The sequence below is a fragment of the Schistocerca nitens genome, chromosome 5 (genome assembly GCF_023898315.1).
Source record: "Schistocerca nitens isolate TAMUIC-IGC-003100 chromosome 5, iqSchNite1.1, whole genome shotgun sequence".
NCBI classification, from domain to species: domain Eukaryota; kingdom Metazoa; phylum Arthropoda; class Insecta; order Orthoptera; family Acrididae; genus Schistocerca; species Schistocerca nitens.
In genome coordinates, this window is record NC_064618.1 from 661440347 (window position 1) to 661466673 (window position 26327).

Here is a 26327-nt window from a genome sequence, read left to right on the forward strand (position 1 = left end):
ACATATTAGGAAGTTGCTGAGAAAGCAGAGAATTTTGCCCAGTCGTTTTAAACGTAGTCAGTGCCCCGCTGACAAACAGAAATTTACGAAATGAAAGCAGCTGTCAGAAGGACATTGAAAGATTCTTTTAACGAATTTGAAAACAATATTTTATCTGCAGATTCTAAAAATAACCCCAAAAAATTTTGGTCGTTCGTAAAATCTATGATCGCTACATATAATTCAATACCTTCTCTTGCTGACAGTGCGGGTAGTGTAACTGATGATGATACACAGAGACCGAAATTCTAAACCTAGCTTTCAAAAACTCGTTTACGGTAGAGGACTGCAGCACCATTCCCCCTTTCAATTATCGAACAAATGCAAGGATGGCTGACATAGTGTTTAGTGTATCTGGGATTGTAAAACAGTTAAGATCCTTACACGCCAGGAAGGCATCTAGACCAGACGGTATCCCCGTAAGATTATATGTTGACTATGCTACAAATATAGCACCATTCTTATCCATCATGTATCAGAGATCACTGGAACAGCAGAAATTTCCACGGGGCTGGAAAAAGGCCCAGGTCATAGCAATATATAAAAAAGATAGAAAATCGGATGCAAAAAATTACTGGCCAATTTCACTGACAAAAAAATGGCTCTGACCACTATGGGACTTAACATCTATGGTCATCAGTCCCCTAGAACTTAGAACTACTTAAACCTAACTAACCTAAGCACATCACACACATCCATGCCCGAGGCAGGATTCGAACCTGCGACCTTAGCGGTCGCGCGGTTCCAGACTGAAGCGCCTAGAACCGCACGGCCACACCGGCCGGCATGTCACTGACATCGAACTGTTGCAGAATCATGGAACATATTTTGTGTTCAGACATAATGACCTTTCTAGGCTCTGAGAAGCTCCTATGCAGAAACCAGCACAGGCTCTAGATACCGGCTCCCGGGGTTGATGCCATATTTCTCGACTTTCGAAAGGAGTTCGACTCAGTTCCGCACTGTCGCTTGCTCCAAAAAGTACGCGATTACGGTCTATCCGATGACATATGCGGTTGGATAGAAAGTTTTCTGACAGACAGGGAGCAGTATGTCGTCCTGAACTGGGTGACTTCAACAGAAACAAGTGTAACTTCAGGTTTACCCCAGGGCAGCGTAATAGGTCACCTGCTTTTTACAATTTACGTAAACGATCTGGTTGATGGTATTGACAGCGGCGTTAGGCTGTTTGCCGATGATGCTGTAGTCTACAGGAAAGTAGTATCACTCGAAAGTTGTGAACAAATCAATGAAAATTTGCAGAAAGTAAATGCGTGGTGTAGTGACTGCCAGTTATCTCTCAATATTTGTATGTGTAACCTACTGCGTATAAGAAGGCGAAAATCCACATTAGTGTACGCGTACAAAATAAATGCCCAGTCTTTGGAAGCGGTAACATCCGTCAAGTATCTGGGTGTGACTATTGGAAATGATCTCAAATGGAATGATCACATTGCACAAGTAACGGGTAATGTGAACTCTAGATTGCGGTTTATTGGTAGAATCTTGAAGCGGTGCAGTCCTTCAACAAAAGAAATAGCTTACATTACGTAAGTTCATCCAGTCTTAGAGTATTGTTCGTATGTATGGGACCCTTACCAGTTGGGTCTGATTCAAGAGATTGAGAAGGCCCAAAGAAGAGCGGCAAGATTCGTAACTGGTACATTTAGCCATCGCGAGGGCGTTACAAATCTCATAGAAAATTTGAAGTGGGACACACTTGCAGATAGACGACGTGCTAAACGGAAGTGGCTGCTCACTATATTCCGAAATCTGATCTTCACCGAGGATGTAGATCATATATTATTACCAACAACTTTCAAATCACGCAATGATCACCATTCAAAGATAAGAGAAATTAGAGATCGTACTGAGGCGTTCAGACAGTCGTTTTTCCCTCGCACGTTCCGCGAGTGGAACAGAGAAGGGGGGGGGGGGAGGGGGGGGGGGCGAGGAAATATGACTTTGGCGCGAATTGTGCCCTCCGCCACACACCGATTGGTGGCTAGCGGAGTACATATGTAGATATGTAGATGTAGATAGATGGTTGTAACGATCCTTTTATATTGTTTATTAAATGACAACACTCTCAAGGTAGTCCGCTAAAACGAAGTCACCTGTGCGTTGTAACATTGGCCACACACATATTATTAGGTATTTTTCAAAGGAGCGTCTCGACAATTAAATTCACGGACAAGAACCAATAAAGAAAAATAATACTAAAAATTTGCATCTTTCAATTCATCATAAATTCCGATTGAGTCAGCAATGCAGCGACAACATTACCTGAGTATCTTCACACTTGTCGAGTCAACTTTTAGAAAATCTTATTTCCAAAAATCAGCATCCTCTACGTTTGCATCTCTGTGTTCTGCTCGTTATTACCAGACCGCTCAGCAGCGTGACCAACAACCGACTCTCTCATTTACTTCCCACTGAAATATCTACTGGCAACGGCAATGACACTGATAACCAAAGATCACATTGTTTGTACTCAGAACCTCTGTGGCATAGTATGTCGACTGCTTCAAAAATATCTAGAGAAGTAGTACGAAGTATGACACGTCGAATAAAAAGAACGTTCACACCGCTTTCATTGAATACCAAAGTAAACTAGAAACCTTACACTCTAACTGGTCGAAAGTGTCCGGACACCCCTATGTAATGCGATGTTGATGACTAGATGTCACGACAGGGCGGATCCGCCATTAAAGAAAGAGGCAGAGAGTACTGTGTTGGCAGTAGAAAAGCGGTAAAGCAGAATGGGTCGTTCAGGAGATCTCAGTAATTCGAACGCGGACCGCTCATTGGGCAGCAAACGAACAGCCTCAGTAACCGAGGCCTGGCAGACCTCGTGTACTGGCAGATAGGGACCGCCGATCATTGGGGAAGGTGGCTGTAAGAACTAGATTGAAATCGGCGGAAGGAATTACACGTGAGTTCCAGAGTCCTACCAGCAGGCCATCTGGCACAAACGCCGTAGTAAGGAGTTAGAAAGATTTTCTGGAGTGAATACTGGCTGACGCTTGAGGCGGTGCAAAGAGCGACACCACTGCACAGTGGATGACTGGAAACGAGTGATTTGGAGCTATGAATCGTACTGTACATCATTGCCTTCTGTGGTTTGGGCTCTTTGGGACGAATGGGCCGACATCTCTCCACAGATATTCAGACACCTCGTTGAAAGTGACTTCAGCACTGATCTCACCGTCATAATGGCAAGGAGTGGACATAATGTACGTGCTCTTTTGACCAGATATTATAATAGGATGTCAAAAAAGTCGCTGTTGAGCCACTGACAACTAAAAGCACTACATATAGACAGAAGTTACGACTATTGCCAGATCGCGTCCAAACAACTGAAAGAAAACAAGTCTGGAAGGAAAAACACAACGACATTAGAAATGACTAAAACCACTACTGAGAAGATGAAAGATTTAGGAAGGTAAGAATACTAAAGCTAATTAATGATTTTACTTGCTCTTCAAAGGGCCCAACAAGATAGTAATAGAATTCTCAAAACTAAGCTTCCCATATTTCCGAAAGGGAAATTTTGTAGTTAGTGTGTGTCATCAGATGGCTTACGGGAACGTGACACAGATTTTTAATGTACCAGGTGTACCGGCGTGAAATGAGCGTTAAGATACAAATGTGTCGATAGGGAAGATTTGTTGGGAATGAGCCTTAATTTTTTTTGTTTGGTTGGTAAGACATCTGTCAAAGATATTTAGTATACATCAAGTCATGGAAAAAACAACATCATATGTTTTCATCGTGTTAACAATGTCGAATTTAGTACCAGAAAGTGATGATTTGCGGAAAGCATTAATTTTTTGCTTTAATTTGAAAAAAAGTGCTGCAGAGTCGCATCGAATGCTTGTCGAGGCATATGGTGATCATGCTCTATCAGAAGCAACATGCAAAAGATGGTTCCAACGTTTCAGGAGTAATGATTTTGATGTAAGAAATGAAGAACGTCGAAGACCATCAAAAATGTTCGAAGATGCCGAATTGCAAGCAATATTGGATGAAGATGATACTTTGAGTCAGAAGCAAATGGCAGCAATGCTAAATGTTGCACAACAAACAATTTCTGACCGTTTGAAAGCTATGGGAAAGAACCAAAAGTGTGGAAAATGGGTACCACATGAATTGAATGAAAGATAGATGGAAAACCGAAAAACCATTTGTCAAATTTTGCTTCAAAGACATGAAAGAAAATCAGTTTTGCATCGAATTGTTACTGGCGATGAAAAATGGATTTATTTTAAGAATCCTAAACGGGAAAAATCATGGGTTAATCCGCGACAACCATCAACATCGATTGCAAAACCAGATCGATTCGGCAAGAAGGCAATGCTCTGTGTTTGGTGGAATCAGAAAGGTGTCGTGTATCATGAGCTTCTAAAACCCGGTGAAACTCTGAAAACTAATCGCTACAGACAACAAATGATCAATTTGAACTACGCATTGATCGAAAAAAGACCAGAAGACATTGCAAAGTAATTTTCTTACACGACAATGCACTTGCACACAAAGCAAAACTGGTTCAGGATACAATCAAAACACTTGGTGGGGGCTGCTAGCCCACCCGCCGTATTCACCAAACTTGGCCCCTTCCGACTACCATTTCTTTTCATCAATGGGACATGCATTGGCTGACGAACACTTTGATTCCTACGAAGAAGTCGAAAATTGGGAGTCTGATTGGATTTGCTTCAAAAGACGAACATTTCTTTGGCGTGGTGTCCACAAATTGCCAGAAAGGTGGTCAAAATGTATAGAAAGCAATGGTCATTACTTTGAATAAAATGTTTTTACTTTTGAATTCAAAGTTAGTGTTTCATTTTGACAAAGAAAGGCTGATTTCATACCGGTACATCTGGTAAGAACAATTCGAAAACAGTGGATTACTCAGTGAGTAAAGGGGAGATGCATGCTGTGTACTGCTAGGAGATATAGGACAGCAAAAGAATGTGTCAGTAAACAGACTGGAATGGAAGTCCCTATTATGATCGTTTTGGGAATGAGATGGGAGTGGAGGGTGCATATAGTTTGGGGAAATGGGTGGTGGATGGACCTAATCAGTTCTTTAGTGGATTCCAAGGCTTAAGAGCGGAAGTTGGGAAAATGACCGTAGAAAAGGTACTGAATAAACATGAATGCATACATCCAGCTCTGGATGTAAACCGATACGATGACAATGAAACCAACTAGGGAATATAGCCGACGCTGGTATACGCTATAAATAAATGTTTACTAATTCGTATGACAATACTATTCATAAACAGAAACCATATCTTAAATGTAGTGTTACAACATACTCGTACATGTAGAAATTAATGAGGTACACCAAACCACACAAATACCAACTGTGTTCTGTGTTGTCAGTTACTGTTGAAACAAATTAGTGTGGTGGTGTCGAAAGATTGCTAGTCACATCATATATCTAAACGCCAGCTACAAATCTTTTTTTTTTCACATTTAAATTACACTTACTGAATAAAGATGTGTAGCAGAATATTCATGCGTGCCTCACAGACATTGGTGCTTCGCTTCTGTTTCTTTGCTGTTAATGTGTGGGAAGATATTCCCCATTTTCACGTATCGTAATCTCAAAGCTCACTTCATCGTCTCAGTGTCTATAGAACAACTCGTTAGCAGAGTGTTTACGCCAGTGACTGGTGCTTTGATCCTGCAGACACTGCTTCAGTCCGACGCCGCTGTCAGAGTAGACGGGACTATTGTTCTCCACAGCCCTCTGTCGTTACTCACGGCAGTTCACTCCCTGTCACCCCCGGGTCTCCTAAGCCAAACACACCTGCTGCTGAGAGAGGTACGCTCTTTGTGAAGCTGAAATCCTACACCTGCTGTCCCGCACGACTTCTGAGCAAAGCACACCTGCTCGTCCACACACTACGCGCTTCCGTGAAATCTGAGGCGAGCTCTGTTTTGCTAGCCCTTCCAGTCCGTCACGGCATCTGGAGTTTTTCTCTACGGGTCCCGTATAACATTACGTTCCAGCACTCAGGGCATGTCGGTGGTCCTGAGCCAAGCTGTCTCTAGCCTGCAAAACAAGAGAACTGTGAGTCTGGGCTCCCAGTGTTACGTGAGACAATGAAAGCAGAATAGCGCCCAATCTAGCCAGCTCATTATAAACGTTGGCAATGAGCTCTGCTTTATTAATCTGCTGTTAAATTTCGCCGTTGTTTGTACACACACGAGCGTTACGTTTAATGTCCGGTCGACATAAAGGTCATTAATGTGTAAACGTCAGCTAGAGAAAACAACACAATAATTATCAAGTACATGAGCGTAATAAAACCTCCGATCGACTGGCTGCATTTGTCCCTCGTACGTGCTGTCAGGCGCATTTTGTCACGTGGTACGGCGGATATTCGCAATTTCGTTTTGGTGGTGTGCAGTTGGTGCTACTCCTAAAAAATACTGTTCACCACGCCTTTCATAAGACAACCGTCGTGGATGGGGAGCGTCCGTTTGTTTCCCATTGAAAACAGAATGATTTTTAAAGGAGAGACCTATGTGCCTATCCGATGGAACGATCCAAATTAGTTTTATGAAAGAATGTAGGCTATTTTTGTCATCGTTTGTACAACATTCAAAGCACCTGAAAAAGAGAACCAGAAACAAAAACAGCAGATACAAACAAAGACAACACGCAAATTCAAAGTAGGACTGCCAGAAGGATACATGCCATCGACCTCTCTCGTTAAACTGGCGGTTAGATGGTAGAAACTGTGGAAATCTTCTTTGTAATTCATTGGTAAAGTGCTAGACTGCGGATGAGTCGCGGATTAGATCCCTGGTCAGAGCTAGGATTTTTATTTCTCACTTATCACTTATTTAATTTTTGTTAATGAGAAAAGTGCTGAGATGCAATGAGGATCACAGTCAACGTTAAACGACGGGTTCTCCTGTATCCGTTTGGGTATGTGAGTTGAAAGGTCGGAGGGAGATAAGAGTATTCCACGTCCGATAGAACCGTGCCTAGCAAAGCACTGTTATGTTCAAATCAACCTTCTGTTTCATGACGGCTTTGCTTTTTAAGATAACACAATCAAGAGAGCAACAAGGAATTATATTAAAATAATGATACATTAACGGCATTTTGGACCACTTAAACGTGGAACACCATCCGAACAGACCTTGAAGACTCCAAGGCACGGACCGGCCGCCGTGTCATCCGCAGTTCTCAGCGTTATCGGATGCGGATACATAAGCGGCATGTGGCCAGCACACCTCGTAACCGGTGCCGTTACTTATCGATCAACTAGCTCCTCATTGTTGTTATGGTCTTCGGTTCAGAGACTGGTTTGATGCTGCTCTCCATACTACTCTATCCTGCGCAAGCTTCTTCACCTCCGAGTAACTACTGCAACCTACTTCCTTCTGAATCTTTTTAGTGTGTGTATGCCTTGGTGTCCCTCTACAATTTTTACCCTCCGCGCTTCCCTACAATACTAAACGGAAGATCCCTTGATGACTCCGAACGTGTCCTACCAACCGATCTCTTCTTCTAGTCAAGTTGTGCCATAAATTCCTCTTCTCCCCAATTTTATTCAGTACCTACTCATTAGTTACGTGGTCTACCCATCTAATCTTCACCAATCTTCCGTAGCACCGCATTTCAAAAGCTTACATTCTCTTGTAGGTCCTCAATCAGCTTCAACGGCTGAGTGCACCCCGCTTGCCAACAGCACTAGCTAAGGCCGTGACGTGACCCATCCAAGTGTTAGCCAAGCCCAAAAGCGCTTAACCTCAGTGATCTGACGGGAACCGGTGTTACCACTGCGGCAAGGCCGTTGGCATTTTAGACCCCTTGCAAGACATTTAGAAGCAGTGGATGGCCATTTCCATTTTACTCCATAAAAGCAGGAACACAACATAATTGTCATATGCATTAGACTGAAATAAAAATGATTAATGACGTTGATTGTAGCAAATAAATATACACAGATGAAAATAAGCGCGAACTCATGATGAATTTCATGAATATTGGCGTAATAAAATTTTCTTTTCTCTGACAGGGCATTAAAACACAGCTGTCCGGATACGGAGAAAAATACAGTCGCGTACATCTGCTAGAAGTGTTAATGACAAACAGTGTTTCTTCCAAATAAAGTCAAGCAGAAAATGAAGGGAGGAAATGAAATATGAATAAAACTCTTATTGGTCAAATAAAATGGAATAAAGAGGGGTTTCCAGCAAAAGTCGATGACTTGCGCCAGGGCAAACAACGTACAGATAGTAAGAATTCTGCCGGCCGGAGTGGCCAAGCGGTTCGAGGCGCTACAGTCTGGAACCGCGAGACCGCTACGGTCGCAGGTTCGAATCCTGCCTCGGGCATGGATGTGTGTGATGCCTTAGGTTAGTTAGGTTTAAGTTGTTCTAAGTTCTATGGGACTGACGACCTCAGACGTTAAGTCCCATAATGCTCAGAGCCATTTGAACCATTTTTAGTACGAATACTTGCCAGAAGAATGAAGTAAGAACCTCCGTGAAAGAATGAAATAGTTCTCAGAGAACAAAAAGTGACAAACCAATAGTTATTGCCCACAGTCCACTGCTAAGTAGATGACGAAAAATAATCGTACACTCTAGAATAGAGATGCTCCACAAGTGAAGAAAGAAATCGTCGTTTAAGAGAAACAGGAGTGTATTTCCAGTTGACTATTTATACAAACCGAATCTAGTGTATTTAATAAGGGATCGACGTAATTCAAAGTGATTAAGCTGACGGTGTGTACAATGGGTATTCCAGAATATAAACCAAGAAAAAAAGGCAGTGCTTATATAACGACTCATTTGATCGCACCGACAAAATGATTACAGAAAGCGATTTTATCTTCCGGTCTCAGTTACTGTTGACGAAGTTTTCCCATGTCAAAACTAAATGTTTCGTTGAGCCACCATGAATTGTGAAATGTCTGGTTTCGAATCAAAAGGATTTATATGTAATACAGTAATGTCTGTACAGAGTGCTTCTACGCAGTACCAAAGGAAGTCACCGGCTTCTGAAGCACCTGCCTTGCGGATGGCATGTTGTTAAGGTTTCCTTCCTCAATCCGTGATGCAAGTAAATGTAATTTTCCTGCATAAGGAAGATCTCAAAATAAAATCAATTATGTGAACTCTTTTTATGGCATGTGAATAGCATTATTTTGCAATAGACAACTTGCTGGGATACATCACTTCATGGACACCCCAACTGAATAAGTCAGAGGCCATTGTATGTAAAACAGTATCACATAACTACATTGGCAGATTAAAACTTCGTGACATCGGACTCTGCTACATTCCGACAGTAGTATACACTCCTGGAAATGGAAAAAAGAACACATTGACACCGGTGTGTCAGACCCACCATACTTGCTCCGGACACTGCGAGAGGGCTGTACAAGCAATGATCACACGCACGGCACAGCGGACACACCAGGAACCGCGGTGTTGGCCGTCGAATAGCGCTAGCTGCGCAGCATTTGTGCACCGCCGCCGTCAGTGTCAGCCAGTTTGCCGTGGCATACGGAGCTCCATCGCAGTCTTTAACACTGGTAGCATGCCGCGACAGCGTGGACGTGAACCGTATGTGCAGTTGACGGACTTTGAGCGAGGGCGTATACTGGGCATGCGGGAGGCCGGGTGGACGTACCGCCGAATTGCTCAACACGTGGGGCGTGAGGTCTCCACAGTACATCGATGTTGTCGCCAGTGGTCGGCGGAAGGTGCACGTGCCCGTCGACCTGGGACCGGAACGCAGCGACGCACGGATGCACGCCAAGAGCGTAGGATCCTACGCAGTGCCGTAGGGGACCGCACCGCCACTTCCCAGCAAATTAGGGACACTGTTGCTCCTGGGGTATCGGCGAGGACCATTCGCAACCGTCTCCATGAAGCTGGGCTACGGTCCCGCACACCATTAGGCCGCCTTCCGCTCACGCCCCAACATCGTGCAGCCCGCCTCCAGTGGTGTCGCGACAGGCGTGAATGGAGGGACGAATGGAGACGTGTCGTCTTCAGCGATGAGAGTCGCTTCTGCCTTGGTGCCAATGATGGTCGTATGCGTGTTTGGCGCCGTGCAGGTGAGCGCCACAATCAGGACTGCATACGACCGAGGCACACAGGGCCAACACCCGGCATCATGGTGTGGGGAGCGATCTCCTACACTGGCCGTACACCACTGGTGAGCGTCGAGGGGACACTGAATAGTGCACGGTACATCCAAACCGTCATCGAACCCATCGTTCTACCATTCCTAGACCGGCAAGGGAACTTGCTGTTCCAACAGGACAATGCACGTCCGCATGTATCCCGTGCCACCCAACGTGCTCTAGAAGGTGTAAGTCAACTACCCTGGCCTGCACGATCTCCGGATCTGTCCCCCATTGAGCATGTTTGGGACTGGATGAAGCGTCGTCTCACGCGGTCTGCACGTCCAGCACGAACGCTGGTCCAACTGAGGCGCCAGGTGGAAATGGCATGGCAAGCCGTTCCACAGGACTACATCCAGCATCTCTACGATCGTCTCCATGGGAGAATAGCAGCCTGCATTGCTGCGAAAGGTGGATATACACTGTACTAGTGCCGACATTGTGCATGCTCTGTTGCCTGTGTCTATGTGCCTGTGGTTCTGTCAGTGTGATCATGTGATGTATCTGACCCCAGGAATGTGTCAATAAAGTTTCCCCTTCCTGGGACAATGAATTCACGGTGTTCTTATTTCAATTTCCAGGAGTGTATGTTCTCAAAATTTTCACTACAAATAGCAATGAATGTTAACCTGTTTTACGGCCTCAACGGTTCCTAATAACGCCTTATCATAGCAGATTTGTCAACATGTTTCATTATACCCACTACACATAGCCTGCACAGTGGCCCTACGGATATGATATTACTGACTGAAATACCACCGTCGTCTACGCTTGAATGCGAAATCTGTAACAGTGCAATGGAGCATGTTTAACTGATAATAAACATAACAACGAACAGTACATGAAAAATATGAGAACTTCGACTCCTTCCCATTGATACTATACACTGCCGTCACTCTTAAATGATTATTTCTAGATTTGTGTAGACTTAATTATGCCTGTGCATCTGAATGTCGCGCTGGCTTTCAGATGATACTGAGTAGATAGTAACGTGTATAGAATTTCTAAGACGAAACGTATGAGATCCAGTTGTTGTCACACTGTGCACTTACTGCTTGTACATCAGCAAGAGTGTTCAGTAAGGAAATTTACCATTAATGTGGACATTCTTCTCACTTGGTGAGTGCTCTAGAAAAGGTATTTACGAACCTACCAAAGGTGTACTAGCAAGTGGTACTCACTTCGATATTACATTGTCAGCACTAATCCACTTCTGGAAGTGGATTTCCCTTATGTGAGACGAATTGTGCTTTATCGCCCGGAGAAGTAGAGGAAAGATTTTATTTAACAAATGAATTTTTATTTTTCACCTAGAACCCATACTAACATGCAAAGAATTGTAGTTCAGAGTCATCTTTTCGGAAGCTGACGTCATTGTACCCTGTGATAGTGCTTTCTTACAGCTACCGTCCACAGTGATGTGAAAAGTAACTTATTATCATACTTTAGGTGAGCAGTAAAGCGATTTAGACTAATGCTAGAAGACTGGTGCTGTTAATACAGTATATCCTCTACAATTTTTTCCTCTAGTATGAGATCGTTAGGAGATGAGATTTTACTCAGCGTGAAGGAGTCTGTTGATGTGAATAACGGTCATGTGGAAGTAATTAACGGGAATTAACTGCTCAGTAGTAAACGTCATTGACTCAATCAGACAAGTCTACCACTACATTTCGATTGCGGTAAGGTCACATGTATAGCACTTCTTCTATGTTAATCAGAGACTCCACTCTCAACTAAATCGCCGGAACAAAAGACGTGAATCTGTGGTTAACTGTAGGCCAACTTTCCCGTGAACTGTGACTGCCTACTCGTGTAGGATATTTTGGAGCGTGTATTAATAGACGGTGAACGACAGAATGGGTAATCTATGAACGATGGAAATAAATTTCCTGGTGAGTCTGCTATTACTGTGGATATTTTATGTATAACTCTGTTTACATCTCTAAATCGGGTACATTATTTATTATTTATAATATCGTTTCGGCTACTGCTGTCATCAGATCAAAATTTAGAACTTATAGAGTAAAGTTCAGTACCAGAAGCGAAAAACTATCCCTAAGTGGGGCGTCAATTCACCTAATCGGACATAATCTAGGCACGAGGAAGAGGTTGTGAGGTCGTTGTCATTCGTTACGTCACATACAAAGGAAATTACATATATATATTTTTATTTTTTAATTTATCAGCATTCTTCTTTCTCTCAGGGATATTATCTTTTCTTATCACTTTTACTTACGTGCATAAGTAAATATGAAACGGCTTCTTCAACGGCCTCAGTTATTCATGTACCAACTTTAGATTTTGAACGTGATGACTAAAATATAGTTGCCGTTAACTGAATTGAATGTAATTTTGTTAATTTCTATTTATTGATTGCAAAGCAAGGCGCGAGAGAATTTCGATTGTTGCCGTGGAGCGACCAAGATAAAACTTAATGAACTCATGGAATCTGTATAGTTTAAAAACATGGACTTTAACATAAATTAATTATCTGTTGCACTTTAAAAAGGTTCTTATAACGAAATCTCTCGCATTTACAGTTACTGTTAACACTGAAAAATAAATTAATACGTCGGCGCGTAATGGCCGACCAGAGGCTGCATCGGAAGATGAACTCGCAGCGCAAATTACTGAAAAAATGCTTATTAAAAATAATTAGCCACTGCGAGCATTTGAGGTGACAACTATTACAAAGAAATTCATTTTGTAATGATAATAACAAGTTTAATTTAGCAATAAATACGAATAACTTACATAAAATGTGTGTAGCCGATCAATGGCCGCCTTCCGTATAGCGAAACAAAACCGCGTGTCTACCACAAAATACGTCCTTCCTCCTCGGCCGTACAATCGCGTCTCTTTCGATCCTTTTTTATTTTCATAGACATTAAATAAAGATGTTATCGCTGCATATCAGTTGTTTCAAGAACATTAACTATATCTTTTACAGTAATTATATTCATAAAATATGTAAACTACAATTTACAACCGCTAAAAATGTCAATATTTATGTGACGCACCGTCACAAGGTGTAGAGTGTTTCCTTCTAAAACAATGTCCGATAATAGCGAAGGTGAAAGTTCTAACAGCATGGTGACGGATTACTAGTGACTTAATTACTAATTGAACAATAACAGAAAGATGTACTGTCCAGTAACTGTATAAATGAGTGTGGAACGTGAAGGAGGAGGCGTTCTGTTTGTCGCTGCGTCCCTGTGATGGTGACAATGCAGTTCACGAGTGACTATTAAAAGATTATCTAATCACCGGGATGAACGGACGTAGTAGAAGGCTGAAAGATGGTTCTTCCTGAAGAAATGGTAGAGAGTCGTTTAGCTGAAGCTTTTAACAGCATGGTGATGGATTACTAACAGCTTTAATAACTGCATCAGACTAACGACCAGGTGTGCTGTGAACTAACCGAAGATATGACGTCTGGACGTAAAGAAGGAGCTGACACTGTGTCTGTTGCTGCAGCCCCATGCTGGCCATTTCGCAGTTCGCTTACCACCAGTACGCGGACGGTTCGCTGGTGCCCACGTGCCTTAGCGAGGCGGCCGCCCTGTGGCAGAAGCTGTTCTTCACGGTGTCCAGCGCCACCTTCTTCGCTGTGCCGGTGGCGGTGCTGCTGGCGCTCTACGGCAAGATCGCGCGCCACCTCATGGCGCCGGCCGCCGGCTCCACGTCCTCCGCCTCCACAGGTGGTGCCGGCGCCGCCGCCCACACCACTTGCGGGGGCGGCAGCGCCCCGGGCGCGGCCGCGGCGCCGCCGGAGTCGGGCGGCAACGCGCGCGCCCGCCGCCAGGTGGTGCTGATGCTGGCCACGGTGGTGCTCTCCTTCTTCCTGTGCCTGCTGCCGTTCCGCGCCTTCACCCTCTGGATCGTGTTCGCCAGCAGCGCGTCGGTGCGCGCGCTGGGTATCGAGGCCTACTACAGCCTGCTCTACTTCTGCCGCACCATGTTCTACCTCAACTCGGCGGTGAACCCCATCCTGTACAGCCTCATGTCGTCCAAGTTCCGCGCCGGCTTCGCGCGCCTCTTCGGCTACCGCGAGCGGCAGCTGGCGCTGCTGCGCGGCGCCGACGGCGAGATGCGCAACGGCGCCGGCAGGGCGTGGCCGACGCTGGCGGCGGTGCGGCGGCAGCACCGCTCCGCGCCCGACCTGTTCGCCTGGCGCTCCGGGTCGCGCTCCTCGCTGGCGTCGGTGCGGTCGGCGGCGGCGGCGGCGTCGGCGTCGGCGGCGGCTACCCGCGGGCCGGCGGCGCGCGCCCGCGCCCACTGCCCGCTGCCCGCCAAGCGCACCGCCTCCGACGCCGGCCCCGCGTGGAAGGAGCGCTCTGCGCGCAGCCGCATGGCGTCCTTCCGGCGCAACGCCGTCATGCGCTCCACGGCGCTCAGCTTCGACCTCGACGGCAGGGGCCGCGATGCCTCGGAACCCCTCAAAGGGAACAACGCCTCGGACAGCAGCGTCTGAACGTTCATTGACAACATATTCGTAGTGGACACAACTGCCATACACTTATTAAGTGAAGCGCCTTTTTGCACTTGCGCTGTATTTATTTAGACCACTTCCTCGTTGTGCATAAAACTCCAACTTCTACGCTACTGTCAAGTACAAAATAACTGAGGCTATCGTGGCCAGTTGTGATGTATTACCTACTGGCATCCATCTCAGGGTTTACGCCTGACGTTTGTTTAACGACTTTCCTGACGTTTCTTCAGCACGAGTTGCTGCCATTATCATAGATCCACTCTCCACCACCAGCAGTTGGGAGGGACCCGGTAGTTCTAGTACCTCCCGCCGCGGAAATCGAACACGCGCCAGAACAAATGGACGTGGCCTGCCCATAGAGGGCTCTGCCCTAGTCCAGTTTGTAGTGTGGATTATCGTCGAGTGTGAACGGCTCCGTGTTTGTCTTTATATGTCTACTGTTTTATTACCCACCGTTCTGTAATTTATGTGTCTTCTTTCTGTTGTTTATTTGTCTATTCTATGGCTGAAGAGCGGCGTAACATGCTGCTGACAGCCTGACTGTTTGTACGGGTTTAAAAATAACAATAAAGAAAATAAAGCCCTAGTCCGGTCAGTCTGGTACTCGCTCTCGATTGCGTCTCTATCTCGGCAGTACTGCATTCTGGTCGTTGCTCGTTGTTGACATTTGCCTGGCTCTGGTTCCGAGTGGCTTTACTGTTGGTGTTTGGTGTTGTGGTTTCCACAAGCCTCCGTTGTTTATCTCTTCCTTGTTGTGTCGGTCGTTGTCGGTAGATGTCGATTGTCGTTGGTCTGTCGTCCGACTCGTCCTGTGTTTACCTGGTGGTGCGTGCTCCACCGCCGGCGGCTTCCCCGCCTGGCGGCTCCCATCCGCAGCCCAAGGCGTTCCCGCGGTTGGTTTTGGTTTCTACAGTAGTAACACCAGCCACTATCGTTGGCGTAACGTCAGGAAGATCGTTAAACAAGCCAACAGGTAAAACTCCATTAGCGTTGCAGAATAAAACGCACATCACATTACCGCCGTGAAACGGAAACACAGTATTGCGAACGTAACTTAACAGAAAGGTAGTTACGTCGACTAAGGTGCAACACACATGAAAATGGCAGCGTAATCATGTGATGTACTACCGTTCGTGTTCGTTTACAAACTATACTGGGCTCTATGGTCTGACAGACAATAAGAGAACGTAAGGAGGGAGACATTTGCAGATATATATCAGTGACCAAAGAATAAAGCTAAGAACAGACTAAGAATTTCAGACATATAAGTACGAATATTTATTCACATACCTGAAGAAACGCTATAACAAACGTTAAAGATATTAAAAAGATGTGGAGGTAAAATATGTGGTGACAACGAATTATACATTTTATACAACATAACACTCGATGATTGCTTAAAAATAAGCTAGAGCACTAACGAAGATTAGGTTTAAATAAATACAGGTCTAAATAAATGAATTGCATCTTCGTTTAGTGTTCGACTTCATTACCTTGACCACCTCCTAGCGTCCAATTTAAGCACCACCTGCACCACACTCTGCACCTAGACGTGGTGAAAGTCAACAGGGTGAATGCCAAAATGTCTCAAGGTACCTGGAGGCACCTTGTTTGCCCTCTTATTTGAAGCTGTCAAAGCGTACGTTGATCTAGATCTTGATGATATAAGATGAAAATAATTTGTTGATCTGAGGAAACCTGTTAAGCCTTCACAATGATTTTCACAATATGTTTTATATCTGTGTTTCTCAACGGCGGAAGGGTGTTATCATCATTGGCGTTGCTGTTATTCTAATCTTCAGAAGATGGCTTTAATTCAGCTCTCCACACCACTTATCTTATCCAACTCTCTTCATCTGTGCAAAAAAGCTGCACACTATACCCATTTCAATCTCATCACCGTAGTCAGACATTCAGTGGTACCTCATGACGTATCACATCAGCCGATCCTTTCGTCAAGTTGCCCCATAAATTATATTCTTTCCAAATTATACTCAATACCTCTCCATTAATTATTCGATTTATTCACATAACATTCAGCATTTATGTGTAGCACAAATTTTCAAACGTTCCCCTTCCTGCCTCAATTATTTATCGTTCACACTTCACTTCCATACAAAGCTATACTCCAAACAAATGCCTAACACGTTTATATATTTTCTCTGGTTCCACCAGAATCAGTGCTTTTGCTGCTCTAGAGTTACAACTAGTATAATACTGTTAGTATCCCATTTGCTAAAATAATTGCTTCATTATCGCCTGACTTAATGTTACTACCTTCCGTTTCCTTTGTTTTATTTTTGTTGATGTTCATTTTGTTTCCACTTTTGAACACTATCTACTCCGTTCGGGTGACATCCCAAGCCCCTGCAATCTCTGAGAGAATTTCAATGTTTTCGGTAAATCTCAAAGTTTTAATTTTTTCTCTTACTGTAATTCTGTTCCCAGTCCTCTCCGTGGTTTCCATTACTACTTTCGCTACGTAAGTAGCTAATACGCTGTATCACTTCCTTCTTAACTACTGCTTCCCTTTCGCATTCATATCTTGGCCTCCCTCTGCAATTTTTACCCTCACACTTGCTCTCAGGTCTTAAATGACAGTTCCGTAATGCCTCAGAATACATCCTATCAATCGATCCCATCTTAATGTCAAGTTGTGCCATTATTTTTTCTCCCCAATTTGACTCAATGCCTTTTCTTTAGTTTTTCGATCTACCCTCGTGATTACCAGCATTTTTTTCTGTAGCACCTTACTTCAAAGCCTCTGTTCTCCTCTTGTCTGATCTCCTTATAGTCCATGTTTCACTTCAGTACAAGTATACATTGTAGGCAAACACCTGCAAAAGAGACTTCATAAAATTTGAATTTATATTCAGTAACAGCAACTTCAGCTTTTTCATAACTGCTTTCCTTGCTATAGACACTATGTATTTTATATCTAAAAAATGGTTCAAATGGCTCTGAGCACTATGGGACTCAACTTCTGAGGTCATTAGTCCCCTAGAACTTAGAACTAGTTAAACCTAACTAACCTAAGGACATCACAAACATCCATGCCCGAGGCAGGATTCGAACCTGCGACCGTAGCGGTCCTGCGGTTCCAGACTGCAGCGCGTTTAACCGCACGGCCACTTCGGCCGGCCATTTTATATCTGTCTGCTTTGCCCCTCATCAGTTATTTTCCTGCCCAAATAGCGAACCACACCTATTACTTTTAGTGCCTTATTTCCTAACCTAATTCCCTCAATATCACCTGACTTAATTCGACTACATTCCATTATGATCACTTCACCATTCTTCATTTTCGTCTTATAACCTCTTTTCAAGACACCATCGTTCCGATTAACCTACCAGTTAAATCCTATGACATCTCTAACAGAATAGCAGTGTGTTCAGCTAACCACACAGTTTTTATTTATCCTCCCTGAAATTTAAGTTTAGTTCAGATTTTCTCCTTGGTTTCCGGCAATGTTTATTCATTGTGTCGTTTGAATAACATAGGGATAGGTACAACCCTGTCTCACTCCCTTCTGTTATAACTTCCTTTCTGGTCCTTTGATTCTTATAACTGCCGTCTATTTTCTGTACAACCTGTAAGACCCTTTTCCTACCCGTATTTTATCTCTACTACTTTCAAAATTTCAAAAAGTATAGTCCAGTCAGTAGTATCGGAAGCTTGTTCCAAGTCTACAAATGTTATTAAATTTGGTTTACCTTCCTGTAGTCTGTCTTTCAAGATAAGACGTAGCATAAGTATTGTCTCGCATATTCCTACAATTTTCCGAAACCAAAACTGATATTCCCCGACGTCGACTTCTACAAGTTGCTCCATTCTTTTGTAAATAATTTGTCTCAGTATTTTAAAATAACCATTTGTTAAACTGGTAATTCGATAATATTCACACCTGTCAGCACCTGTCTTCTTCGGAATTGGGACAGAAGAAATTGGCACTGGAATAATCTGCTTTTAGAATGATCACGGACATTGCTATTAAAGTGGGTAGGAATATCGACCTGTTGAAACCCCATCATTTCGCGAAAAATTTACTATATTTGTGATAGCACATCTCGAAATCGTACCCGGTAACATGGTCCATTTTGAAACATGAGCAGATAAAATACGGCTCTCATTCGAGAACTCGCACCGTCTGAAATGCTCGTTTCCTATCGGTGGTTTCTCATCCCCAAGTATTCGGTTTAGGATGCTCAATGAGACTATCTAAGTTTGACCCAAAATTATTGGTACACGAGGTCGACCATGTCAGCTGTGAAATCGATATTTGCAGACACCCTGTCTGACCGACAATTTACTTACTTCATTAGACCACACCAGTCCACGACCTACAGGCTGTAGACAACATGGCTACGAGTTGGTCACTGCAACTTTACCAGGCAGAGAAGCCTAGTCTCAACTGAGCTGCGGACGAAATAAGACGCTAAAATGGTCACATCACATCCGTAAACGACCATAAAATTCATTTTGTCTATGTGTATGCGTGTTTTCAGTCAGTGTTTTTCAGTGGCTTCTATTTCTGTCTCTACGACACACTACACAAAAACAGAGACTACAGGTTGAGAAATGGTGTACAAAATGGCAGAAAGCTCAGCTAGGTAAGATTCATCACAGACAATGAAGTAAATCTTGCCGTCTTAATTTCATAAGCACACTTGCAAATTGCTGCGTCTCATTTCAGTTGAGCGTCTTGAAAACTCCGTCGTCGATACTCTCGCCATGCAACTTACTGAGCGATTTCACAACGTACACAAGAAGGTATCTCGTCCAGTATATTATCTACCTCAGTATATGGTGATGAAATTCACATTTTTCTTCCTGTGTAGTTCTTCATTTCGAAATACATTATGTGCTTCATCTTCATATATTACATACATTAGAAACGTAAGAAATCATAATTAATAACAGACATTGAAAGACTCTACCAATTAATTGTTTTTACATATTACCTCCATTACCATACGAAATCGTCGTGGTTGCAGAAATTTTATCATCTTCTGAGACGTGTGTGCCTAGTCTGATGTGCAGGATGGTCGGACAATTTCCACACAACTACAGCCCCTGAGAATGGATTGTACTTAACAAAACTTTTTTGAAGCGAATTAAGTGGCTTCCCGTTGTTTTGTATTTCTGAAAATGCAATGTGCCACGGGACTAAAAATTAAAGGATTGACTTTTAAGTTACAAAAATTGCCAAACTGAAGCCAAAATTAATTACAAAACACTTTATTTTACCTTGTTGAGATGGCTAATATTTGGAATATTTTCTCTGCTCGTCCGTGTTTAAGAAGTCGTGATTCCTAATTCGTTTAGGCTGCTTGGTCTCGAAGCTGAAGACAGAATGAAATAAATACTTGGTGAAGATATTCTTTTCGTAGTTCACTCCAGAAATTGCTATCATATATGGAAAAACATGGCCTCTAGTAGTAAAATCTGTTGCTTATGAGACAGACACACACAGCAGCCACTGAACTGTGTTCTACGAACTAGTCGACGCATTTTTGCTGAAATTACAAAAGCGTGTTAAAATTTGTGTAAATTTTGTTAGTTATGCAATACCAAACTTATTTTATGAAACGTTTTTCAATTATATCATCCTCATATTAAGACTTTTGATGGGCTGCGTTGTGTTATCCATTAACATTTCATTCAGTTCACATTTGAATACCTCAGGTAAATACCATAACCACATATTGCCGTACATCACCGCAGCACATTTAACGGCCGTCGCTGTATATTTAAAATGTCGTACAGTGGGCTAGCAAACACTTCAAACTGCTACTTAAAGCAGCGACGAAAATTTCAGATTATAATCCTTTGAGTGCCATTAATGTAATGAAAAATACACGTTGGAGTATTTTTGCAAACTGAATGTCCTAGTACACACACTTCTCCTTCCGGTACGATTTCAGAAGCTATCCTTACACACTTAGTTCACTTGCATAGGGACTCTGAGAAATATCTGGAAAGCAATGTTCCAGGGAGGTGCATAGTTGAAATCTCATACACTGCTTCTTATTTTCATTTAACGACTAATATATACACCCAATACAATGAATCATGTCTGCAAGATGTGGCACCAGAAAATTACTTTTTTTAAAATTTGTTGCAAAACTACTTACTGAAACATAATAAATTGAATTTAAACTCATTATCATGGTAAGGGATCTTTCTACAAAAAGGGGTAAAATTAGACAGTTAGTTAAAACAAGAAGTTCTCAAACACTTCTAAAGCGGCTACATCTCAGTTAAACACACTAAGTAGCATTAATAGTCATAAAATGAACCAATCTCAGCCGTGTATGACTACTGTAGGACAGGTCTGTTTATGTTGTTGAAGCATTACTATCAAATAGGAAATATAGAAGGGACGATGTGGTAAAGTCACAGTAACGTTCCGTTTGCTACTGCAGAAGCTATTACTCCGCAAATCTCATTGGCTGGTACTGAGTGCTCACTGTGCGACATTTTGAGGCAGCTGTTTACATTTAAGGCTGATATTCAGAAACGAAAATCATAAACAGTACAACTTAAGAGACTTCCCCTGATACGTACTTGGGACGTTCACACAGGAACGCATAAGAAAGATTGATGTAAGGAAATGTTTCTGGCTTATTTCTTGTGTATTAATGGTTTGATAAAATGTCCCTCTGTTTTCTTTTGTGTATTAATGTGAGTTTTGTAATGTTTTGATTTATTTTGTACATTGTTTGACTATAAATAAAGTCTATATATATATGTTTGTTTATTTGTAAGGTTTTATTCGAAAAACGTACATGCATCCGTGTAATGAAACGCTGCATCTATCTTCCTAAGGTCCGTCGACAACACCTCCCTGATATGGCCTTACGGCGAAAATACACTGCAGCAGTTCGTCGCTCACATGAAAGGTGTCAATCCCAACATTAAATTTACCATCGAGATGGAGAATGATGGCAAGCTACCGTTTTGGGTGTTTTAGTTGAGGGGAAAGCAGGAGGCCGGATTGTTCATTCAGTGTACAGCAAACCAATGCACTCTGATCGGTACTTGAACGCCGATTGTTTTCGCCACCCTGCACTCTATAGCAAGCAGTCCTGAACACGTTAATGAACAGTACGACAGTTATTTCTGACGACACGTATTCAGAGAGAGTGGTTACAGCAATGGAGACATTTCGTACGCTTTCAGGTATCACCGAAGAGGGACGCTTGCGAATCGGTTGAAGAGGCCAAGACGGCTGCTTTCTGGACATACTGTGGGGAAACGAGCAGCAAGCTAGGACATCTGCTACAAAGACACGGAATGAGGCCGGTGTCCCGGCCCTTCCCAAAGACACGAAATATATTGCAACCCTGTTAAAGAAAACACAGCTCTTCGTGTGCCCGGTGGGTATGCTGTTCCTTGCGAATGCGGCAGCATCTTCAAAAATGTTCAAATGTGTGTGAAATTTTATGGGACTTAACTGCTAAGGTCATCAGTCCCTAAGCGTACACACTGCTTAACCTAAACTATCCTAAGGACGAACACACACACCCATGCCCGAGGGAGGACTCGAACCTCCGCCGGGACCAGTCCGGCAGCATCTAGTAGGTCAGACAATTCGCACAGTTGTAGAGAGGAGTACCGAGTACAAGCGATATATCAAACAAAGGGAGCTCGACAAGAATGCCATAGCTGAGCATTGCCTGGAAAACGGCGCAAAATACTGCTTGAAAACACGTGAGTGTTGGCTCATGCGTCAACATACTGGCAATCCTTTACAAAAGAGGCGTCTGAAATCACAATTAACAGCAACAGTTTTAACAGAGACCGGGGCTAGACACTCAGTATGGAGGGTGGTGGGATCTTAACGTCGGAAGGAAGCAACGACGAATGATTGACTCTTGTAGGGAGGTGAGAGCTGTAGTTTCAAATGTGAGGCTGCACCTCCCCCCCCCCCCCCCCCAATTCCCCACACCACATCTGACGTCACACAGTCCTGCGCGACGCCTACGAGAAAGACAGGCCACAGCGCGTACGAAACGAAGGTAGACCAGCGCTCGCTCGCTCAACTCAGCAGACAAAATACGTTTCTGCACCTGTTAACTCGTAACTGAGTGTGTTCGTACAAACGAAAACTGCATCTTCTCTGGCATCCGCTATTATGGAGTCTTACTGCTATGAGTCCTACAATTACCGGAAGTCCTACTTATAATTTTGGTACAGTTGTATTGGGGTACAATAAAAATAAAATCATGCCAAAATCATTAGCAGTTGCATGAGACACCACTTCTTGTCTGAAATGAGGACTGTTAAACAAAGAGACTAAATGCTATAAACAAGCCGTTATACCATTTACATCGAGTACTGATCTTAAATTAAATTTTGTTGTAGTACTGACTTCATAATAGCAGATTCCGGTAGAAGATGCAATTCTCGCTAGTACGGACACGCCCAGCTGTGAGTTAACCGGTTTAGAAACACATTTTGTCTGCTGAGCTGAGCGAGCGAGTTCAGGCTTAAGCCGTCGGCACACGGACCGTGCATCCTAACGTTTAGCGTTGAGCGTGCCGAGTTTCTGACGTCACAGCATGGAATAGCAAGCCCGGGAGTCTTTCCGAACGTGCAGAGCAATATCTGGCATGTCAGATATTCTGAGCGTGCGTCTGAGCGTTGACCAATGAAATGGCACAACGCTACCTACATCACAAGCTCGCCGTCTCCCTTCAGTACAGACCGAGCGAGGTGGCGCAGTGGTTAGCACACTGGACTCGCATTCGGGAGGATGACGGTTCAATCCCGCGTCCGGCCATCCTGATTTAGGTTTTCCGTGATTTCCCTAAATCGCTCCAGGCAAATGCCGGGATGGTTCCTTTGAAAGGGCACGGCCGACTTCCTTCCCTAATCCGATGAGACCGATAACCTCGCTGTTTGGTCTCTTCCCCCCAACCAATCCAAATCCCTTCAGTACAGAGTTGTGAGGCGCCATATTGGCATTCATTTCAAGCCTATATGTATACTATATATGCCGTTCCGAGCACCAGGAAATTGAGAATCACTGCAAAACCCGTTCTTAACTGTGTCATTCGTTGCAGTAAAATAATGAGAAACATCATATTCGTGGCAAAAGAATTATTGTAACTTGTGTATAATGAGAGTAGGCTATTTGAAGGCAGCGACACACTGAAGATCCACCCAAAACGCACTGTTCTTGGTACAATGTGTTATAATTAAATTTCAGTCAGTAACTTATCTACGATTAAGGTTTTTAGCGGGAGGTAACATACTATGATAAAATACAAAAGTGTGCTGTTGGTTAAATGTAATGAATGGCGTCACTGTCTAATAATCAGTTTCTTTGTTGGGGCGGTGGTTCGCGCCCTGACACAACCATTTTTTTTCTAAAATTCGCGTTTTTATTAGGTTCTGATACTTTATTATTAGTTTAATAAAAGTATAGACTATAATATTTGATGTTATGTAAGTACAAGTTCCCCTTTTTTGAGAGGTGACTTTGTTCGATTGGCTCAATCTAAAGGACAGCTTGCGCTACTTGTATGAAGATATTTTGCTCCTTCTTCTTTTACGCTTCATAATTCACATGTAGCAAAGATTCTGCCACTGGGTAGGAATAGTAATCAAGTAAGACTGACCTAGGGGTTTTACTAAAATGTGGGAATGATGAAATAATGTTTAGCTTATGCGGAGAAGTATTCCAAATTTGTAAATCACTCCAGAATGAGATTTTCACTCTGCAGCGGAGTGTGCGCTGATATGAAACTTCCTGGCAGATTAAAACCGTGTGCCGGATCGAGACTCGAACTCGGGACCTTTGCCTTTCGCGGGCAAGTGCTCTACCAACTGAGCTACCCACGCACGACTCTCGCCCCGTCATCACAGGTTTACTTCTGCCAGTACCTCGTCTCCTATCTTCCAAACTTTACAGAAGCTCTCCTGCGAACCCTGCAGAACTAGCACTCCTGAAAGAAAGGATTTTGTAAAGCACTGTTTGTAATGGATCTTTTATAAGCCTGTGTCCTTATTGATGGGACGTGGTACTTTCCTTTTCGTGGACGATGGAAGAAATGTGCGTATTAATAGAGCTAACGTGGGAATTTTACGCGCGCCCGTTGGGTAAAAAGTGTGATTAACGAACTAGAAACATCCCTCAACTGTCGTTGGAGTGCGTTGTGATCGCGTATACCACGTTGGGGTCCACGTACCGTATGCACAAGCCGCATTGTTCCTGAGCGTTGAGCAGCACTTTGAACTTGGCACGCTCAACTTTAACGTTCGGCAGCACGGTCCGTGTGCAGATGGCTTAACCTTCGTGACGTAGGCGTCGCGGCCTGTCTTTCTCGTAGGCCTCGGTCCCGCGGCGGGCTGGAGCTGCTGTGAGCTGACCAATCACCTTCTGCGCACGCGTCGTTTCGGCCCTATCTGATTGGTGCAATAGACTGAATCGTGGCTACATAATCGGAAAACCATGCCAGCCGCATCAGTCAGTGGTTTCACTGCAGGCGACGACGGCGGTGACGGCCATTGAAAGCTCAAGCTTTTTATTCGAACTGAAGCGGCTTGAAAACCGTGAAGATTTCATTCAGTGATGCCGCCACGAAGGACTCGGAGGAAATATATATCTTTTATCAACAATCCTAGAACAACAAGTAAAATCAACATGTTCGAGTTTGTTTTCATTGGATGAATTATACGCTGTGGAAGGATGACGTCGATCTTTGATTTTGGACATTCTCCAGCATGTCCATTAGGGCCTTAGCTGAATTAATGGGCTGAATTTTATCCGCACATTTCAGGAGAAAACATCGATTCCAGCGGAAATAAAACAAAACTCACACATATCCATACTCATTCTTCATCTAGCACAGAGAAGTGAAGATCTGTACCGTAACCTTACGTTGCAGTTTTCTGTAACACAGTAAGGCAATGAATACCAAAGAACAAGACAAAATAACGGTTGACGCTTTGACAGCGAAAATACACCCTCTTGTGACTGATTTGAAGCAACCCGTCTCGACGTCCGCTCCTATTTCAATTTCTTCATCTCACAGTAGCAGTTACACCCACCGTCATCAGGTGATCATTGCATACAGTGCAAACTGTGTCCTCTCTTACAATTTTATGGCTCCCTAAATTACCACAGAATTTATTCCCAGATATCTTAGAATATGTCCTGTTATTGCCTTCCTCCTTTATTGTGTCACATTTGTTCCTTACCTCAACGGTTCCGCGGAAAACCCTCATTTGTAATATTATCAACCGACTTCATTTTCTACTTTCCTCTTTAATACCAAATCCCAAACGCTTCGATTCTCTTTTTCGGTTTTCCCATAGACTGTGTGACTAATGGAAACTATATTGCGTTTGTCATCATCGAACGCCGCGAACGGTACGTATGACTGAAATGATTTTGAATCACCGATTATTTATAAGACGTCAGGATTACAGATTTGTACATCATCTGTAACATTGAGAATTCAGTACGACGTGAATCCTTCGAACGCTACAGAGGTGCTAAACACCTTGTGAAATCCTGAGAAAGGGCCTGAGTGATTTCGTTTCTCGCAGTTGGTTCGTGACTCTTACAAAGTTCCCGCACTGGTTGCTGGTGGACCAACATGAACAAGTTTCC

General features: G+C 43.5%; 1 protein-coding gene across 1 annotated transcript in view; it reads left to right on the forward strand.

Moving 5' to 3' along the window:
• The window catches only part of LOC126260646 (galanin receptor type 2-like), a 305639-nt gene that overhangs the window by 235836 nt on the left and 43476 nt on the right, over window positions 1-26327 (forward strand). The window contains 4 exon segments of the mRNA XM_049957983.1: window positions 13689-13877; window positions 13956-14287; window positions 21693-21719; window positions 23092-23137. Of these exon segments, the coding sequence (XP_049813940.1) occupies window positions 13689-13877; window positions 13956-14287; window positions 21693-21719; window positions 23092-23137 (594 nt within the window).